The 22,932-nt window shown below is 41.5% G+C and overlaps 1 protein-coding gene across 2 annotated transcripts in view; it reads right to left on the reverse strand.

The window, feature by feature from the left end:
- Positions 1-22,932, reverse strand: part of LOC127660873 (RAC-gamma serine/threonine-protein kinase) — a 165,283-nt gene that overhangs the window by 45,129 nt on the left and 97,222 nt on the right. For both annotated transcript variants that reach the window (XM_052151328.1, XM_052151327.1), the window contains exon 3: positions 11,985-12,110. In XM_052151328.1, coding sequence (XP_052007288.1) covers positions 11,985-12,110 — 126 coding nt within the window. The remainder of the gene's footprint in view (positions 1-11,984; positions 12,111-22,932) is intronic.

Consider the following 22,932-nt stretch of genomic DNA (forward strand, 5'->3'; position numbering starts at 1 on the left):
AAGCAAGCCGCTCTCAGGCCTTGAGGGGCGTGGCAGGACGACGCAGTGTCTCGTTCCCTTCTCAGGGAACAAGGGTTATAGTCATAACCCGAGACGTTCCCTTCCGAGGGAACTCGCACTGCGTCGTTGAAAACGACTCTTTGGGGAACAAATGCCCACTAGGCCATGCACCGAAAAAAGGCCTGCCCTAGGGTGAAACTGAACTCAGGCACTCAGCTAGGACGAGAGCACACGTGCGCCAGGCGTACTAGGGAGGTGCAGACTGTAAAACCTGATGAAAGTGTGCGGGGTAGCCCAACCGGCTGCCTCACAGATCTCCTGGAGGGGTACTCCCGCTAAGACAGCCCTAGAGGACGCCATGCCTCTAGTTGAATGAGCCCTCACGGCCAAAGGTGAAGGCAAATTGTGCACCTTGTAGGCCGAGGTAATAGCCTGAACAATCCAATTACTAATGGTTTGTTTCGAGGCAGGGAGCCCCTTCTTAGGTGACCCAAAACACACTAACAGTTGGTCCGACCTCCTCCAAGAAGAGGACCTCTCGAGGTAAGCGCTCAAAGCTCTGACAGGGCAGAGCAAATGGAGCCTCTCTTCTTCTGCCGACACATGAGGTGGAGGATGAAAAGCCTGCAGGACCATAGACCGTGCCGTGTTAGACGGCACCTTAGGCACATAGCCAGGTCTCGGGTGTAAAATGGCTTTAACTCCGCCAGGGGCAAACTCCAAGCAAGCTGGCGTCACTGCCAGGGCTTGAAGATCACCCACCCTCTTTAGAGAGGTAATAGCTAAAAGAAAAGCCATCTTGAACGTCAGGTCCTTGGGTGAAGCCGACTGAAGGGGTTCGAAGGGGGCCAGGGATAACCCTTCGAGAACCACCGCCATGTCCCAGGCAGGAACCCTGGACCTGGTTGTCGGTCTCATCCTCCATGTACCACGGAGAAAAAAAATGACCAGCTGGTGCCTCCCCAGAGGCCCATCACTCAGTGGTGCATGGAACGCCGAAATGGCAGCCACGTACACCTTAAGTGTGGAAGGGGAGAGACCCGCAGAGAAACGATCTTGAAGAAACTCCAGAACTGAAGCCACCGGGCAGTTAACTGGATCTACTTCATGTTCTCTACACCAAGTGGAGAACACATTCCACTTGAGGCCATATAATCTCCTAGTAGACGGAGCCCTAGAGCTAAGTATGGTTTCAACCACCCCCGCTGATAGACCAGCATTTAGGTACTGAACCCCCTCAGGGGCCAGACCCACAGTTTCCACAGCTCTGGACGCAGGGTGGAAGACTGTGCCCCCGCCTGAGACAACAGATCCCTCCTCAGAGGAATCTGCCATGGCGGAGCTATCAGGAGTGAAATTATGTCTGAGAACCATACTCGGGCCGGCCACATGGGGGCAACCAGAAGTAGACTGATGCCCTCTTGGCGGACCCTTTCCAGGACTCCGGGAGCAGAGCGATCGGGGAAATGCGTACAGGCGAAGCCTCGGCCAAGCCTGTACCATGGCATCCAACCCCAGTGGGGCTGGATGTGAGAGGGAGAACCAAAGTGGACAGTGGGACGTCTCTCGAGACGCGAACAGATCCACTTCTGATGGTCCAAATTTGTCCCATATCAACTTCACCACCTCTGGATGAAGTCTCCATTCCCCGGGCCTCAGCCCCTGCCTCGACAGGATGTCTGCTCCCTGATTCTGAACCCCCGGAATATACATTGCTCTGATAGACAGTATTTTCCCTTGGGACCAAAGAATTATCTGATGCGCCAGTCTGCACAGAGGGCACGATCTGAGTCCTCCTTGTCGGTTCAGATAAGCTACCACTGATGTATTGTCCGAACGTACTAGGACATGGTAACCTTTGATGTCTGGAAGGAAGCTCCTCAGAGCCCTGAACACAGCCAACATCTCTAGACAGTTTATGTGCCAAGAATGATGATGGTCCTGCCACAGACCCCTGGCAAAGCGGCCGTCCATGACGCGCCCCAGCCAGTGAGGAGGCGTCTGTCGAAACGGTTTTCCGGCGACATGACGCTCCCAACACTGGCCCTCGGGACAGGAACCAAGGTTTCTTCCATATTAGCAGAGAACGAAGGCACCTGCGCGTTACTCTGATTATACGAAATGGATTCCTGCTGGGGGAAAACCCCTTGGCTTTCAGCCACCACTGGAGGGGCCTCATGTGTAGAAGGCCCAACGGTACAATGTTGGATGCCGCTGCCATGAGGCCCAGCAGTCTTTGAAATTGCTTTACAGTGATGGCCTGGCCTAGCTTTAACCCGGACACCATCGCCATAAGGGACTCGATACGTGCAGGAGACATGCATGCCTGCATCGTAACAGAGTTCCACACAACGCCCAGAAACGTTGTGCACTGGGATGGTTGTAACACACTCTTTTTGTGTTGAGTCTCAACCCCAAACTTCGAATGTGGCCAAGAACGACATCTCGATGCCGAATCGCCATTTCTCGAGACTGGGCCAGAATGAGCCAGTCGTCGATATAATTCAGTATACGGATGCCCTGAAGTCTCAGTGGAGCAAGAGCTGCATCCATACATTTGGTGAATGTGCGGGAGATAGTGCTAGGCCGAACGGAAGAACCCGATATTGGTAAGCTTCGCCCGAAGCGAACCTCAGGAACCTCCTGTGACATGGAAGGATGGACACATGAAAATAGGCGTCTTTTAGATCTATCATGACAAACCAGTCCTCGGATCTGATCTGACTCACGATGACAGGAATAGTAAGCATTTTGAACCTGAACCTCCTCAGAGACCGGTTCAAAACTCTGAGATCTAAAATCGGCCTCAACCCCCCATCCTTTTTTGGAACTATAAAGTACCGGCTGTAAAGACCGGACTCAATGTCTGAATGATGAACACGTTCTATGGCCTCCTTCAGCAGCAGAGATTGCACTTCTTGTTCCATCACCTGAGCCTGCTCCGGAACCACTGTAGTCTGCACCACCCCAGAGAATTTGGGGGGGCGGTGCCCGAACTGCAGTCTGTACCCTGAATTTATTATATGCAGGACCCATGCAGATATGTTGGGAAGATGATTCCATGCCTCTACAAAATCTACTAAGGGAACCAGCCTCTCGAGGCTGGTCTCGGGTGTTTTTCGAGCACTGTTCTCGACTTCCTGAAGCGGGATACCGGCAGGATTTGGTCGATACAGTGCTTGTGACCACAATTGATGTGTGTTTTTTATTTTTTGACGGTGTGCTTTCACTGGAGATTGGTGTGGCCCGAAGCGTCAGAGACGGCGGGAAACCAACACCGATTTCCTGAGGACTCCGCTGCGAGAACAGCGGGGGGGGGGCAGCCCTCCGAGGTTCTAACACCCCGGTTAGGACCTCTTCCCCGAAGCCCTCCTAGCCTTAAGGACGTCCCTCAGGTCGGCCCCTGGCTGGAGGGCTTCGCTGGGAGCGCTTCCTCTGTTGCCAAGCTCCTGGAGGAGGGGCTCTAGAGGAACGCTCTCCTTTTGCTCTGCGCAGTGCGAGGAGCTGACTGAAGGCTGGGGCTGATGTGTTTGCCCCACCCTACTTGACTTAGACTTGGATTTACGGGGAGAAACTGCTTGAACGCCGCAGATTGTTTCCTCGCCTCCTGAAACCTGTCGACGACCGATGTAACGGCGTCGCCGAACAGGCCAGAGGGCGAGAGCGGGCATCAAGCAAAAAAGCTCTGTCTTTTTCTTTTATTCCCGATAAATTTAGCCACAGATGCCTCTCCGTGGTCACCATAGCTGCCATAGAGCGGCCAATAGCGCTGGCCGTCTCTTTAGTTGCCCGGAGAGACAGATCTGCGGCTCTGCGCAACTCCGCGATATCTTCGGAGTTGGCCCTCCCCTCGTCTAAATCTTTCAGGAGATCGGCCTGGTACGCCTGCAAAATCGCCATTGAGTGCAGGCACGAACCAGCCCGACCTGCCGCCATGTAAGCCCTGCTTATTAATGCAGATGTATCTCTGCAGGGCTTACTAGGCAGCGCCGGGTTTTAAGGGAAGATGCCGACTCAGGAGAGAGGTAACCGGCTAAAGCCTCCTCCACACCAGGCATCTTCCCATAGCCCATATCCCGTGCCCCTAAAACATCGCTGTAATCGACCACACTGGGGGTGGAGACACGGGACGAATGTGGTTTATCCCACGATCTCGAGATCTCTTTGTGGAGATCGGGAAAAACGGCAAACCCCGGCGCTGGGGTTGTGACGCGTGCTGCAGGAAACGCTCGCCTAATTTGCTTCCGACGTGCGTTCCTGCTCATTTTGTGGCCAGCTAATGTTAAGTCTGGCCACAGCACGCCACAACCTGAATCAGCTCCTCAAAAGCCTGGCCGAAAACCGGCGTGCTTGGGTGCTCACGGTCGTCCGCATCAATGCTGAGCATTTCCACTTCCTCGAAGCAGAGAGCTCGAGCATTGGGACCTGATCGTGGGCAGAAGAAGCCGCGACGCGGGCTTCTGCACCACTCACAGTAGGCTCGGGATCCTCAAATGAAGAATGAGAAAGTGCCGCAGCAGTCTCATTCTCATCTGCAAGAACTCGCTGCGAACCCCACGATCTCAATCGCCGCTGCCTCAACAGACGCGGGACCAGAACCGTGGGGAACGCGAGCCTGACCGTGCTCATCAAAGCACGCCAACCGGAGCGCAGCACTCTCATGGGTAGTGCTTCACAACTTACACAGGCAGATCCCTCGAGAGCTGCCTGTGCAGTGCTGCGCTCCCAAACAGTTCACACACAAATCGTGCGTGTCCCTACCCGTAATAAAACGAGGGCAGGGGTGCACGCACTTCTTGAACTGCTTGGTGGCCATAATTCTTTTAAATAGGACAAACAACACCAAATAAGACAAACAATATACATAGAGCGCTTGCTGAAGAGCGAAAGCTAATGTGTATGTGTGCCGGCGTCACTTTTATGCATCCGGTTATGCCGTCACATGTTACGTCATGACGCAACACCAATCAAGATTGGAATAGTTTCATTCATACTTCAGAGGCGCACGCTAAGGAGCGTTCCCCAAAGAGTCGTTTTCAACGACGCAGTGCGAGTTCCCTCGGAAGGGAACATACAATTTCACATACCATTACTGAGAAAAGGTGATTATCTTTCAAATGAACCCACACACCATGTAATTTGATGCATAGATCAATAGATAACCCACACAAAGCACAATGTTTACAGTGCACACAGCATCTGGCTATCTTGATATCTGGCTACAAACACGTTAGCTTTCCTGGATCGGATGACGTCATCAGAAATGATGTCGCATCAGGGAACACTAAACCAATCAGATTGGGTTCAGATTGCTCCAACCAGTGTAGACAGTCCTCCATATTTGGTCAGAGAGTCATGTGATCAATCACTGTAATTACATTTTGCCAGCAGGATATGGCGCCAAGTACATGACACAGACTCGATGACTCAAATGGCACAGAATGAAACTCATTCTGTGAAATCTCATTACTAAAATCATGTCTGCATGCTGTGCAAACCTTTAATCATTGTAGAGTTTGCATGTGTAATTAGTATGTACAATTTGTATGTTTTATTTGTTTGGAGAGGCTTTTTGACACGGAGACATTTTTGGAAACAAGGATAAGTTATATTTGTAATGCTATAACTTTTGTTTTCGTTGTTGTTTCAAAACAAGATTTTACTTAGTTATAAGTGACATGATTGGGAATAAAACAAAAGCAGTTTTTTGGAGCCACCTTTTATTTACACCCTAAGGTATATAATGTCAACTCATTTATTTTTGTCCAAGTTTTGTAGGCTATGAGTCTATCATAATTCATATCATGAAAAAAATTGAAAAGTTTTCTTTAAAATTATACCAAACACTTGACCCTCCTTTAATTATGTCACTGAAACAGGAAATCTTTAAAAACTACCTCAGAGCTTAAAGGGTTAAAAACAGTGATTATTTTTGCAATTGCTATAAATACATTGACTAACTTACTTGCTCAATAATATTCTCTTCAAATTGTTGCTCCACCATGACAGTAGTTGACATAAAAGTGAAAACTCACTGAAGAAGGGGACAGTTCACACTTATCTCACTGCACGCCCCTTGCAGCAATGTTAGGAATGCAAGAAATAGTGAATTTCGGTGTGACACATTTCAGAATGCAACGACCTATGAATTCAAACTTACGTTGCAGATGTGTCTGCGTTCACGTACTTCCTTAAGAGTATGTTTCAGCTCTTACTCGACACAACCACTCCCAAAGAGAAACATCCATCACATTAAATATTTTAGAACAGATATTTCTCATTTCCATGACCTTTCCAGGCCCGAATAATTCCAGGTTTTCCATAAACACTGGAATCCTGTTTAACTCACTTCTAAAATACTTTGTTATGCATTCAAATTCACAGGCAATGGAGGTGATGCAGGGCCGTGACTCATTGTCGCTGCAGATTTTGGGGACAAAGCCCAGATGACAGGTGAAACCCAACAACGGCCCATGCTGCCAGCCTTGTAATGAGCTGGCCAATTTCAGCCACCTCTGAATGACGACACAGCCTAAATTTAGACAGATAGGTTAATGATGACACCACTAAGGTCTCAAAGCCATGCACTTTACGAAGTGTCTACCTGGGCAGTACAGGGAAAATGTCCCAAGATAAGTGCAGAAAAACAGGTCCCAGCAGCCAGAAAGTGACACTTTAGGAGCAGAGGAGGCAGAGCTGACAGTATTGTTTGCTTGCTTAGATCACAGATGACTAGCATTGCATTTACATTTACATTTATGCATTTGGCAGACGCTTTTATCCAAAGCGACTTACAGTGCACTTATTACAGGGACAATCCCCCCGGAGCAACCTGGAGTTAAGTGCCTTGCTCAAGGGCCCAGCAGTGGCATCTTGGTGGTGCTGGGGCTTGAACCCCCAACCTTCTGGTCAGTAACCCTGAGCCTCAACCACTGAGCCAACACTGCCCCTTGCATTGCTAAAAGCAAGTCACAAAGCAAAGCTAGAATACCAATTAAAAAGCCTAGAAGCTGTGACTTCCACCACTCACACCACGGAACATCTCTTAAAGGTTTTCTCACGTACAGAAAGGGTGTCAGGCTCCACAGATGTTAGTGAGAAATTGGCTTTGACGTGATTTCTGAAGAAAAAGGTGACCATTTTTATGCAATGAAAATCTTTTTTTTTCTTTTTTCCAGCATTACAAAAATTCTGTTCCAGCTGTACATCCAGTGGCACTAAAAAGTTTTTGGACACTTTTGGACAAATTTCAGTCACACAGCATGAACAGAATATCAAACTAAATGGCTCTTTGTCAGCTCTTAAGTTGTCAATTTTCAATAGCTGATTATAAAATGTGTCCACAGTAACCACAGGTGAAAATTATAATTTCATGTTACACTAATTTTGAAAAGAACATTTATTTTATTTTTATAATTTAAAAGCTAACAAACTTATTGGTTAGTTTAGCTTAGTTAAAATGCTTTGCTTGAAAAGTGTGTTTCTTTAAAAATAATGTTACATGGTTTGATAGTGTATGTAATGCAATGACATTCACACATTTCTTAGTGTGGTTGCAGTCTCCTAATACCACAAAGTTTTGACACCTTTTGACCAATTCATTTTTCATGATTTTTCTATGACTTTTCCATAATTTTCCCTGTCGCTTGGATTACTGGATGAGAATTTTTAAAACAATTTATAGTCACCGCGCTCACAATGAGCAATTTCTAGCCAATTAAATGCTTTGAAACATAGCATAACTTGAAACATTTACATAGATGAGCCAAAACATTATGACTAATATGATGTTGGCCCTCCAAGTGCCGCCAAAACGGTGTCAACCCTCCAAGGCATGGACTCTACAAAAACCCTGAAGGTGTCTTGTGGTATCTGGCATAGGGTTGTGCCGATGGACGATATCATCGTCCATCGTGATGGCTGACCAACATCACGATGTAGAGCCACCATCGTGATGCCACGCCCCCTTTTGCGAGTCTTGCTAGTGTGACTCACTAATCCTAGTCTCTTCTATAGTTAACCTAAAAACTTTGCAGGGATTGCTCTGTAAATTAAATTGAGAATATAACTAATGCATATATGCTATTTTAAATACTGTAGTATATGCCAGAGACGTGACGTGTTAGTCTGTGAAAATACCGTGTCAGGCAGGCTGCACAAATATTGATCTTGACATTGTTAGCTTCTTGTCTTTTTTTACATGTCTTACACTGTACATTTAGATTAAAATATTTTATGTTGTAGGCTACAAGAAAATAGCCTTTATTAATTAATTATTAGTAGTTGTAGTGTCTCAGAAAATCTTGCTCATTGTCACATAGCTCTTGTATACACTGAAGCGGCAGTTTAAGATAAACCCAGACCAGCTGAACGTCAAATAACTTTTGTCTGGTTAATACTTTTAAAGAAAACTTTCCTTGGCCATAAATCCATAATGTCAAATCAAATGAAAGAAACAAGGTGAATATGAATAACACACATTTATTAAAACATAGAAGAACAACAAATAAAGAACGGGAAAACAGGTACAACACTCAGACCGAAACTCGGCATTAACATTTCACTTATAATTAGCAGCACAATTAACTTCAGCACAGGCTACAAAATAAATTATGTTATTGAAATATTGTAAAGTGGTCATATGAACTACACAAATGAACGTTTAAAAAATAATATGCAAAATCGAATAGCTCCACAACGGATGGCGAAAAATGCGTAAAGAAGTCTAATATCTTTCACCATAGACCATGTTTAAATTTCGATGTTTCTGGCCAGAAATACCAACATATTCACTTTATCTGGTTTTAATAAGCTGCGGATTGGAGTAACTACACTACCCGCTGTGCTGAAGACCCGCTCTGATGGAGTACTGGTAGCACATATGCACAGATATTTCCGTGCTAATCTTGCCATGAACGGAAACCTTTTGTCGTTCGTTTTCCACCAAGTCAGCGGGTCCTCTTCCCCATCAATGGCCATTTCCTGCAGGTACATGGTCATTTCTGCCTCGACCTTTTGCTCATCAGTGAGCGTGGCTGTGGCTGCTCTCTTCGCAAGAAGGCTGCCCAAAGACGACTTTTTTTCTTAGGCGCAATATATTAAAAAGCCCGGATGAGTAGGCTACTAATTAGTTGGGCTAGTAAAATAACGAAATTATAGTTTTTCAGTAGAAAAAAATATCTATGTAAAGAGATATATTAAAATAAAAAGTGCTTAAAAGTGCACAACTCTTCTTAAGTGGAAGAAATATTTTTCCCCTTACGTGCAACCTATTGGAAAGCGCGGATGAGTCAGTTGGGATAGTAAAATAACGAAATTATAGTTTTTAAGTGGAAAATAGTATTTATGTAAAGAGATATATTAAAATAAAAAGTGCACAACTCTTCTTAAGTGAAAGCTAAAAAAAAAATGCTTCACGTGTCGTGCAACCTACTGATAAAGCGCCGACGAGTCATTAGTTGGGTTAGTAAAATAACAAAATTATAATTTGTCATATAATTTTTGAAAATTATATGAAATTATATAACCCCGCCCCGCCCCACCCCACCGACGATATCATCGTCCATCGCGATGTTTTACTGTCAACATCGTCAACTGCCAATTTAGGGGACATCGCCCAACCCTAATCTGGCACCAAGACATTGGTAGCAAATCCTTCATGTCCTCTAAGTTGCGAGGTGGAGCTGCCGTGGATCGGACTTGTTGGTCCAGCACATCCCACAGATGGGGAATTTGGAGGCCAGGGCTACACCTAGAACTCTATTTTGTTCCTCAAACCATTCCCGAACAATGTGTGCACTGTGGCAGGGCGCATTATCCTGCTGAAAGAGGTCACTTCCATCAGGAAGTTTCAAATCATTGCCATGAATGGGGTGTACGTGGTCTGCAACCAATATTTAGGTAGGTGGCATATGTCAAATTGACGTCCACATGAATGGCCGGACCCAGGGTTTCCCAGCAGAACATTGCCCAGAGCATCACACTCCCTCCACAGGCTTGTCATCTTCCCACAGTGCATCCTGGTGCCATCACTTGCCCAGGTAAATGGTGCACACATACACGACCATTCACATGATGTAAAAGAAAACGAGACTCATCAGATCAGGTGACCTTCTTCCACATCTCCAAGGTCCAGTTCCAATGCTCGCGTGCCAATTGTAGCCACTTTCGCCGGTGGACAGGGGTCATCATGGGCACTTTAACCAGTCTGCGGCTACGTAGCCCCATACGCTGTGTGTTGTGACACATTCCACCCATAATTATCATTAACATTTTTTGTGACTTATGCCTAAGTAGACCTTCAGTAGGTTCGGACCAGAAGTTATAGCCTTTGTTGTCCTCGCGCATCGATGAGCCGTGGGCACCAAACACACTGTCACCGGATTTGGTTTGTCCCTCCTCGGACCACTGTCTGTAGGTACTCACTACTTCTGACTAGGAGTACCCCACAAGCCTTGCCGTTTCAGAGATGATCTGACCCAGTCGTCTTGCCATAACAATTTGGCCCTTGTCAAAGTCACTCAGGTCTTTACTCCAGCCAATTTCTCCTGCATTCAACACATTGACTACGAGAAGTGATTGTTCACTTAACATCTAATCTACCCAGACCTTGACATGTGGCGTTGTTAGGAGATGATCATCGTTATTTGCTGCGAGTGGTCATAATCAGTTTATATTCACTACAGAAACTTCCATAACTTTTTAGGATTTATCTTATTTTCGTGACTTTTCCAGACCTGGAAATCTCTATTTTAAAACTCTCTTATATTTCCAGGTTTTCCATGCCGAATGGAACCCTGGAATACTTTTTTGGGCCACTGTGTACAGCAGTTTTTCCATCTTTGGTGATGGGAGGTGCTCTAAATGGAACATGCAAAGTGATTTGTCATATGTTGCAATTATTCTTTAAAAAAAGACTAATTGGTGGCTATGGACTGTGGTGTGCTAGGGAGCAGATGCAGGGCTGGCTAGATTGTGTACAGGACTCATTGAGAGTGGTCCGGAGACCGGTAGGCAAGCAGTCTGGTGGCAGAGAACGATGCCATTTCAGAGAGTGCATTAGGCTATCAGGCTCCCAGCACCACCTGGCCTTACAGCTTTCTGCAACAGATGTGGCAATCCTCTCCCACTGCCAAGCGGCCCAGGCCCGATGTATGGCCACCACTCGCTCCTCCAGCCTTTAGATTAAAACCTGGCTGGGCCTTTTGACGGATGGAGGATTGGGGAGCCACTCACAGCATGTGTCCAGAAGCCAGCACTGTGAGCATAATACACACAATGCTGTGGCGCTTGAGGTTGAGTTGTGTTTCAATTCTAATTTTGAAAGCAAATCTCTGCCAGAATGGGGTTGAAGTTTTGTTCACTTTGCTGAGGATTATATACAATAGTTGCACCAGGGAGAAAATGTTTTTTTTCATCAAAATGTATTAAAGTTCTCTGCCTCTGAAACAACTTCCCTTTTCGATTTTATTCATTAATACATCTTACTTTTCAACCCCTCCCCTCTAACCACCTGACTTCATTATGGTATGGAATACTTACTTCTCAAAATTAAGAAATTTCCAGAAGAAAATCATAAAGTCTGCCCTACATTTTTTGTTGTTGAATATCCAGTTTACCTGGAAATGTGTCTAATTACAGAAGTAAAATGGGATTCAAACATTGTTAACTTTAAAGGGACCATATCATGTTAAATCAAACTTTGAAATAAAAGAGTTATGCACTATGTAGACATACTGTAACTTTCAGAACACAAAACGTAAATGGTTGTGACAACGATAACATTGGGAAAGTTTGACAAATGTTATGCTATTCCTGGCTGGAAGATTGTCACATTAATAATAGCAATATCAATACATGTTTATATGCTAATGGGTCAAGGAATCCACTCTTCTACTAATTCATGCAGATTCAACTCTCTGTAACATCATAAAAGGGCAAGAATGGACAAACTCTTAATGTCTTTCTTAGAAAGTATCACTTACTTGCAACCGAGAAGTTATTGAGAGGGTAAGGTAGATCTGCATCTTGTGGCTTCTCCTTGTATCCAATAAATGATCCATCGGTTTTCAGGAGGAAGTAGCGAGGTCTCCAATTCTTAATATATTCACCTGGAAAAGACGATGAGATGGATTGTAATATATGATTGAAAATATTTTATAAATGTAGAAAATACTAAAGCATGACCTCAATCTATGTATTTAAATGAGCGCACAATTTCTAACAACTCAACCGCAGCTTCCCCATCCAGTACAATTGAGAACACATTTCTCAAACTTTGCTTTGATATACTTCCAAAAAAAATTTTTGATAAAAAATGAAAACAACAGAACAAATCATTTTCACTGAGAAAGCTTCTTTGTTTGGGGCTGGTGTCAAAAATGACTTTGCTTATTACTAAACACTGGGATTAAAATGTTAACATGTTTACCACTGCTAGTCCAGATGTCAGATATTGCATCATATGCCTTAAACCAGGGACAGCTGTTAGAACAACCCAAACCAGGGCTGGTATCACCAAGTCGGCTTTCAGTAAAATGTGCAGGAAAGCGCACTATGAAGGGGGCAGAGAATCCTCACAGGGGGGCAGCAAAGATACCTTTAACCTTTCTATGCTAAAGCCGCAAAAAACAACATCTGCTGAGCAGCTGGTCACACCATATTATCATGCAAAACTTCTGGTGCAACAGCCCGTGCTATCTAATAATAAACAGCAGGATTACAAGGGTGTCAGCATCACTACTCAGGGGGCAAAGCCGCACTCACACACGGTCCAATAACAAGCTTCAAGAGTTATAATGTACATCACATCTGTCTGCTGAGTGATGCATGCAGCAATCAAACACACTTAATTTTGCTAATTTCTAATACCGAATAATGGAATTAATTTCAAATTCAGTATATCCTGAAAACTAAAAGATGGTTATTTGACAGCATTAATACAAGCCACGTTCTACTGTATAATAAAACAGAAAATAATGTTGTTTTTGGGCTTAAGAAAAAAATTGCAGATTGTCTGTAACATTTCATAATCATACCATGTGACTAACAGAACACAGTCCACTTTTCCTTAAAAAAAAAAAAAAAAAAAAAAAAAAAAGTTTACCCAAACTTCAAAATAGTTCATAACATTCAAAACGTTTTCCAAGGAAATTAAAGGGAAAAAACCTATTTAGCAAAATCCGCATCACTCTATTCCATTCAATGAAAGCATATTGTGACTCAAACCCCAAAAAGCACCATAAATGCACAAATTAAAGTAGTTCACTATATCTCATTAGTAAAATAAAAAATAAATGTATTTGTTCTTACTGAAAATGACAGAAGATGATTTTATTTATGGGTGAAGCAAGCATCCTTTAATAACTTATTATAAACAAACCTAGTAAAGGAATATTTCAGATTCAATACAAGTTATGTTTCTGTGTAAAGTTATATCCAATTTTACAAATGCCGTAAAACCTGTAACTTAAATCGCTCAAAAACTGCGATTTATAGAATTTACAGCTCAAATAACATGTTTTAACAGAATATTTAATACAAGTGCTTTTACGGTTTAAAATAATTCACCTTCAGCGCTCCACTCTTCCAAATTTTGTCTTCTGACTTCCTGTTTGTATTGAAGATACTGAGAAGAGTCGATCAAAATTGATCAAGTATGGGAGCACAGAAAGTATTTTTCAACAAGAATTGATGGTGTGAGTCTACAGCACCCCTTTACTATGTGAAAATGCTTGTGAGGTGACACTTACAGAGGTAAACTGGACCTAACATATCACATTCAGACAGCTATGACACTGCAATTTTTCATGATACAAGCGTTTTATTGTTATACGTGTAATTCTGCTTAATGTTTTATGGTTTCAGCTGGTTAATAATTTGTGTTAAAATGTCTAGTCTAGTTGGCATGACATTTAAAACAGGACAGCTCATATTATTTTACATACAAGTTCATAACATTTAAGGAAATTATTTGTTCTTTTTCAATACATTTTAAGAGGCTTAAATGTAGGGCTGGGTAACGAGTTTGATGCATTTTATGCACTGATCGAATTAACTCTAAACAATCGAGTATCGAAAAATATCTTGTCGTTCGGTACCAAATTTCGATACCTAAGGGATTAATCTGGTCAACGTCAGTGATAAGCATGTAGCATGCTAGATGTGCCCAAATCTAAAAGTGCTGGCGATCAGCTGTGTTTAGGCATCAAGGAAAAAAAGTTGTTTACGCTGGTTATGCCCAGAGATGCAGTAGTGTGTATGCGTCTCAACCCCCATAGATGTAAAAGATGTGGAAAAGATCAAAAGTGTGGCTACATTTCAACAGGCTCGATGCCAACAGTGCGCGATGCAATATTTGTGACAAGATAATTGCTGCCAAGACCGGCAACACGACAAATCTGATACTTGACAGTGCACGGAATAAACTTAAAGAGCAGAAAGTTGCTCCGTCTTCGACTGCAAGAAGACAGAGCCGGTGCAGTCATCCTCTCAGCGTCCTCCTGCCACAGAGCTTCCTTGAACATGCCCACCACACGAGACCTCATCCAAAACTACTGATGAATGCAGCGGTGCTATGACTGGGACACCGACAGGTAAGGTTGGTGTCCCAGTTTAGCATACAAACCAACAAACAAAATCGGCTAACTTGTAGTGGTACATGCTTTTGTACATGTTAAATTAACATTTCTGTGCATGGTGACCTACAGTATTCCTATAAACTGGGACCTACGTAACGTTAGATATTGTTTGGATGTATGGCTATAGATAGCTAGCTAAATCGATGCTAAAAAGGCTTTAATGTTGACAGTAACTGATCAGGTTTAACTCACATTAAACTAGTTATCTTGTTAAACTATACTTATCCTTAGGGTTGGCAGAATTAACAGTTTAGCTTTCTTGTTTTGGTTTTTTTCCTCTTCACATTAATGTTATATCCTCTGCCCCTGCTGACCCTGGCATGAGGAGACCAGAAGACTCAGGAGATGAGTCTTTGAGTCTGTAAAAAAAGTAAACAAACTGAAAAAATAAAGCCCACATTTTTTTGAGGTAATGTTTGTGATCTTGTTAAAACGGATTTCATAGAATTGGTATCGCGAAGTATTGTTTAGGAACCGACATCAAAGTCAAGGTATCGATATCAAAAAGCCCTACTTAAATGTGATTAATATAGTTGTAAACACAATATAAAATAAAATGTACACTTTTATATATGTGTGTGTGTGTGTGTGTGTGTGTGTGTGTGTGTGTGTCTGCTCATCTGAACTATAATGCAATGGATGAGTGGCATGAGAAGATGGTAAGAGGTGTAGTACAGAGATATTTTTAATGACTTTGTGTTGTCTCTAAGAGTTTCATGAGCACAGAGGAATTTCAGTACATCCACATCATAAATGTAGGATCTTCTGTATTTATGAATGAAACTTGTTTTAAAATGTCCCCGCTCTGCTTCCAGATGTTATGACATCCCCTGAAAACTTTAAAATACTCATGATAACTTTTGGCAATTCCACTTTGCTAGCTAATTACTCTTAGACATCAACACCATAGAAATCTATATAGAACACACTAGAACAGAAGATCAAAGACAACATTTTTATGATGGCTGCACGCTAGTTTCTCTGGTGCATAAGGTGAATAAGCTTCATATTTTTGCCTTTAAACCCTCAAAAAATTGGTCCCATTCACTTCCATTGTTCCAAGTGCCTCAATGTAACCTCAATTTTTAAGAAAAGGAGGGACGAGTTGAAATTTATATTTTTGGTAATCAACATTATGCCACAAATGCTGTCAATTGAGCTTAACTTGTTTTGAACCCAGAATATACATTTAATAATATGAAGTAGAACAGTAGGGAACCATTTCCTGTCTTTTGATGAGTCTAGAAAATATTATAATTATCCTGAACCATTTCCTTCACCAAATTTAGTTTATTTTAGATCATGTAGATCTTTAGTTTCTTATCATTTGGACTGGGCAAAACCTATTCATGCAGTTTGAGTGATATACACAGCAAAATGCTCTATATAAGTGCACAAAATTAAATTAAGAGCTATCAGAACAGAAAATATCTTATTTTTATCCTTCCATTTAACACAACACAACTGTTCAGTAAAATATGATGAATTTAACCTCAGAACTAAACTGTTTAAATTAGTTCTTATTTATTAAGATCAACAATCTGGTATTCACTAAAGCGCAGGTGCGGAAGAATCCATGGACATGTACTTTCTCATTTTGAACTCCTAGTAATTAGCCACAATCTTCTCTAAGTGACACATGAGCCTTGTGACAGCTCTGATAAATTTTTTTCAGCAGAAGAGAAAATAAACAACATGTCCTATTTGTAACATCCACTTTAAGCATAATGACACCAGCTTCTCTTAATTAACACATCAGAGAAAAACACCTGCTCATGTTAATTTGAGGAGATGGAGGTCTTCGCCGGTATGCCTCAATGAGGATGAGGAATCACTGGGTAGGAGGGAACAGCTGAACAGAAGCATACGCCTTCTTATCGAAAGGTAAAAAAAAGAATGGAAATGGGATGATGGAAAAAAAAAATTGACTGTGAGTTGACATATAGACCGTTTCGGCTGCTTGTTATATGAATCTTGCATTCATTTATCCATCCACTGACCATAGCATTTTCTCTAAAGATAAAACTTAACTGAGAGGGATTATTGGTAGTTAACAGAAGTGGTATGCAACCTGATATCTTGGAGTGAGAAAAAAGTCATGTAGTTGGAGGATCAGTTCCATACAAACGGAAAACATGAATAGAACTAAAGCAATGATCTGATCCTCAGTGTCACAGTGTCTTGTTAAGCAGTGCACAATCAATGTGCCGCTGACAGAGCCAGGGGTTTAACAGAAGGGGCTGCGAGACTAAAAGCAAATTTTGTTCGAACCCAGCCAGAGCTGTTTCATCAAACCATATTCACTGGCTTCTCAAACATGAAATTTCTTTCTTTAGATCCAAAACTGTAGGCGGACAGTTGGTCTGGCAAGTACTGGTGATGCTTCTAACCCTTAAGTTTCCAGAATGTTTGGTCAAAGAAAACAGTCCTATTGGTTACCATTAACATCATCCTGAATATTCAGATGGGTGTTCAACCAATATGGGTTTTACAATGGGTGATCCTTAAGTTATTACATTTGTTCTGTCTGAATCCTGAACATGTGGTTACAATCTTACTGCCAAGCGGTATTGTAGAACTTATACAATGATATGAATCCTCCGACTATCAAGCTTGCAGATAATACCTGACCGATTGTGTGCAAATATGCAACAGGAACGCTAAAGTCCCTGCCGCTCTGTTCCAATTAAGTTCTGAGTTCCAAATGGCTCCAATTGCACAATTAAAATATCATACTAGGTGCCATTCAATTACAAGCCCAGATTAATTGTTCATTTGTCTGTGACAGCCTGATGGCTGTGGGATGGGGAATTGGACGGACCTCTTTCAAGACAGACGCGATCCTGAGCAAACTTCCCCTCAAAACATCCAAACCACTCCTGAGACTTGCAGAAGTCTCGCTGACTCTGCCACGCTCATTCCGACATGATGGAGCTTTAGCAGGACAGGAGGTAAAAACAAGCCCACGGAACACGGAAAAACAAGGCCATTTGTTAATCAGCCCAAACAAGGACTTAATTTAATGCTTTGGCGGGAAGTGCTCTGCTTTGCAGATGGCTTAAAGATGGGCATGTGACGGGTGCCCTGGGACCGGCAGGCTGTTGCTTTCTAGCACACGCCGGGCACTCCAAGCAGCACCAGTGCGCCTGAGCACAGGCCCTCACAGCCGCTACAGCACAGCCCGGGCACCGGCACATGGTCGGAGACGTGTGCAGCATTTGGTGGTGTGGTATGGATGGAGAGAATGCGCAGGAGGGAGAGCTGGCTGGTTTTGGGGATTGGTGTGTGTTTTGTTCACCAAGTACCACAGCAGCTTGCTGAAGGAGAGCGGCTGGAGTCACTTTGTCAGTTTGGCAGAGATGGCCGCAGCATGGACACACTAACACTGACTCATTCACACACAAACAAATACAGCAAACAGTTGCTCAGAGAAAGTAATGTCAGAAGTATTGCTTCTTAGTCTGATATATGGCCTAGTGGTTACTGCATAGACTTCAACATGTTGAGCTGTCATGTTCCCATCCAATTCCCTCTCATTCTACCTCTAAAGTCCTGTCTCATCAAATAAAACGTGGGAAAAGACTACTTAGTAAGATCGCTAAAATGTGGTGCCCTGACAGAATACACTGTCACTCACCAAAATGCTTTTTCACTGACAATATTATGGAATATAAGCTTCCTTTTAAAAATCATTTTATAGAGATTGCACTCAAAAAGCACAATCTTTAGCTGATGAAATATTTCAGAACTGTGCAAAACTTGTCAAAATTATACTGACTATATAAATTCCCATGATTTAAAATTGCATTCCATTTAAATGTTTAATTTAATTACATTTGTAATTTGTTACATTTTAATTCATAAATTATAATGTCATTTTAAATTAAATATTTGTTTTATTTGAATATTCTCTGATATTTCCAGGTTTCCCATGACTATGGGAACCCTGATTACAAGTATAATGTATTTGGAACAATTTAACCCCTAAATGCATACCTTGGGTCTTTAGAGACCCAAGACCTCATTCCGCCCCTGTACCCCTCACCTCTTTAATATTACTCAATCTTTATTTTACAGTATAAATACTGTTACACAAAAAAATGTCATGGCTTATATTGACTTGTTAATATAAGCATATTTGTGACCATCAGCAGGAGAAAATAATGGCGGTGAATAGAAAATCACCCATAAAATTATCTCAAGAAAAACATATAAAAAAATGCTTTTGATCCATGCAAAGTCCCAAGAAAGGTGTATACAGGTTTGACTTTCGCAGACATTTAAATATATTTTATCCACGTTTCATCTCGAGTCTTGAGAGAGTCTTGCCTTCTACTGTCGCATGCGCAAATAACTGTCTCACATCAGCACTCTGCTCTTGGGGCAAACAGCTGCTCACTTCGATTGCCACACTAGAACATGCATTTTTTTTCTTGAAAAGTTCAACATTATTCACTCTTTAAAAGAGAAAAGTGAAACAACATCAAAGTTCAGTGGAATTTATGCCTTCCAGCTGTGAACAGAGGTGGGCGATCTGACGATTTTATATCGTGATCGATTTTGAAGATGACCACGATCTACTTTTCAAGCGAATTGTAGAGATCGCGATCTTTTATGTCCTCGTAATAATGTTAAAACCAAAACAATGACTGCCTACTAAATGGCTGTGTTGATTGGCCAAATTATACCACGTGTCTCTATCATGTGTCTTTCATGCATGGCGACGTATTAGAAAAAATATTCAACATGAACTAGAAGCATGACGGATGAGGAGCTGGTGCCGAAAAAAGACTCAACATCAGTTGTGTGGCAGTGGTTTGGCTATGCACAGTCAGACATTTCTCAGAGAAAAGTTATCTGTAAATTTCTGAGTACTTTAAGATCTTGTGTTATTTAATGTGCATCTACTGACTGCTGATTACAACTTTCATATTTAAAATAAAGTTAAACTCAGACCATTCAATGACAATTTGACAACTTATTCTTTAATTCAATGTTGTGTTTTAAATTGTACAAATAAAAATAAATAATTGATCAATTGTCACACATTATACATACATTTCTGCATATATACACAGTGAAATTATTTTTTTTAACATATCCCAGCTAAGCTGGGGTCAGAGTGCAGGGTCAGCCATGATGCAGCGCCCCTGGAGCAGATAAGGTCAAGGTCCTTGCTCAAGGGCCCAACAGTGGTGTCTTGGCGGTGATGGGGCTTGAACCCCTGACCTTCTGGAGCCTGAACCGCTGAGACACCACTGCCCTCTGGATATTCTCTATAATACATCTCAAAATTGGGAAGATCATGATTCAGATCGTGAATTGTGATTATGTGTTATAAGATCGTGATATGATATGATCGCCCACCCCTAGCTGTGAAGATGCTCTCATTATCCAATGACCTGAGACTTTGAATGTATCACACAGAAATCACATTAGCTAGGTTAGCTAAAATTAGTTAATATTAAAATGTGTTAAAATGAGTTAGCCTTAGTGCTCAAAGAAATCTGTGCCCCTCATCATTTGGCGGGAGCAGGAATAGCTGCCAATACTGACAGGATTTGCACATCATTGCTGTTACAACATAGAAATCCCCGGTTGGCATGGTTGCAAATGTGAACTGTACTATATTAGCCAGGATGTCCTGTATGTTGTTCCATTCCAAATTGAAGCTGAAAAAATGACCCCTTCCCCAAGTCAACGGTACTTAAACCATCATCATTTAAGAAAAAAAACTTGTATATAACAACAATACAAATATCAACTGAAAAAATACCCCTGGGAAACCTGCTATAACGTCCTCTCCTTTTTCACCTCTCATGATCATTATTAACAAATCTAAATTGTACACATAAATACCAAATTAAATGAAAATGTGTTTTAAGTTCTTAGCAAAGAATGTTCAATAAAGAATTTATCTGATTTTTATCAATTATTGTTGAGAACAGTTCAAATGTCTGGGTGAGGTAGACATTCTGGCAAATGTAACATGTTCAACACTTATAGTAATTAGGAATAAGTCATTGAAAAGCCACACTATAAGTTTAAATCTGTTTTGATCTATTCTTTAAAACTAGATTGTTTTCTATTTGGAATCAAAACTTTTTTCCCCTTTAAAATCCTCCATAAACATAAATATAGAAATCAGGCATAAACTGTTAGCTGGTAATGTTTGACTTTGGATCATGAGCAAGAAAAGCAAAGACACTCTCTAGCTTTTAATTATGAAAATAATATTGAATAGCATCTGAAGTTAATGAAAAGTGCAAATTACAATTGCCTATAAAAATGTTTTTGAATCTGAGGTCTGTCCTATAAGATTTAATGTTAATGTTTAATGTTAACCAAGACATAATTCAGTGCATCTGTTCTGATTATATTTGCTTTATGATAATTTTGTTTTATCTTATTATATAAGAATATAATACCTGCTACAACAGTACTTATAATATTACTCAAACATGTTCTGTTTGCATTCAAGTCATATTTTAAAGTTTTCGAGATCATATTGATTTTATCTTGTCTTTATATATGTGCCCTTATGGTAATCAATCCCAGCTGTATGAATGTAAGAGCTGCTTTTAACTCACAGAAAGCAACCGAGGTATATTAGTGGTAGTCTGGTGGTGTGAATAAAGTCTGTGCTTCATGAACTTATGGTGTATTGTTTATTGACTGATATTAGTATATATACATTAATTATGTACTATATATTCACATGATAGGGCTTTTTAGTCATTATAATGTGTTACAATTCTGGCATACCTCTATACAGCCTGGATGTTATGAATAACATCATCCTGTGTGCATTTCCAGTTTAATTGTATACAACTCGATTATGTTAATTAGCGATTATATTTTACATAGTAGACATGTGTATAGATAACTGACATATCTGAATAAATGAGCAAAGACCGTGCTCTTTGCTTGACTTTGGCTAAATGGACCTGTGTCACTTAAAATATAAACTTTGTTTAACTTTATATATACTGTACCTACAAAATAGCACCAAAATGTTCACCGGCTTTGCCACATCCCACAACGCAGCACATTTAAGTTATATGGAATTTTGGTCACAAACATGGCGGCGTGGTCATACAGTGACGTCACGTGAAACAGGCCAATACCCAGTGGTTAAATTGGCTTTTGTAGGGAGGGGGAGCCCTTATTTACGGTGAATGGTCATCATTTAAAATCCCGCCGTAAAATTACTTAATGTGTTTTTACACCAAAGGGGCTCTTTTTCCAGTATTAATGTGTAAATTAGGGTTGAGTAGTTATTCAAACAAAGACAAATACTTTACAATTCACTTATTTTATTATTATTTTTTATTTGTGCAATTTAGAAACGTTGAAGTCCCTTCGCACCTGTATGTTAATTACATTTACATTTATTCATTTGGCAGACGCTTTTATCCAAAGCGACTTACAAAAGAGGAAGAACATCAGCGAATCATCTTAGGGAGACAGTGGTACAAAAAGTGCCATATTACAAAGTTTCACTATCATCATAATAGTATACAAAACAGATTTAAGTGCAACAAGAAATGTAAATATATATATATATATATATATATTTTTTTTTTTTTTTTTTTATTGACCGGTTAAGTGCTTTTGGAAAAGATGTGTTTTTAGCCGTTTTTGAAGATAGAGAGTGAGTTAGCTTCCGGATTGAGTTGGGAAGGTCATTCCACCACCGTGGTATGATGAAACTGAAAGTCCGGGAAAGTGTTTTGGTGCCTCTTTGTTTTGGTACGACAAGGCGACGTTCCTTAGCCGACCGCGAGGCTTCTGGTGGGAACGTAGCTCTGCATAAATGTTTTTAGGTATGCTGGAGCAGACCCAGTGACTGTTTTATATGCCAGCATCAGGGCCTTGAATTTAATACGTGCATGAACCGGCAGCCAGTGGAGAGAGACAAAGAGTGGTGTAACATGTGCTCTCTTAGGTTCATTAAAGACCAGACGTGCTGCTGCATTCTGGATCATTTGGAGAGGTCTAATAGCACATGCAGGAAGGCCTGCAATGAGAGCATTACAGTAGTCCAGTCTAGTTATGACAAGGGACTGAACGAGCAGTTGTGTGGCATGTACAGAGAGGAAGGGTCTTATCTTCCTGATATTGTAGAGTGTAAATCTACAAGATCTTGCAGTCTTTGAAATGTGGTCTGTGTGTTAATGTAACTCTTGCAGTAATTATTTATCATATTCATGCTGCCTGTGTTATTCTGTTGAGTGTTGAAAAACCATCGAGGAGAAACGCATCATGACAAGTTTTAGAAAGAAAAAAAAAA

Source organism: Xyrauchen texanus, chromosome 20, assembly GCF_025860055.1.
Source record: "Xyrauchen texanus isolate HMW12.3.18 chromosome 20, RBS_HiC_50CHRs, whole genome shotgun sequence".
In the NCBI taxonomy this organism is placed as follows: domain Eukaryota; kingdom Metazoa; phylum Chordata; class Actinopteri; order Cypriniformes; family Catostomidae; genus Xyrauchen; species Xyrauchen texanus.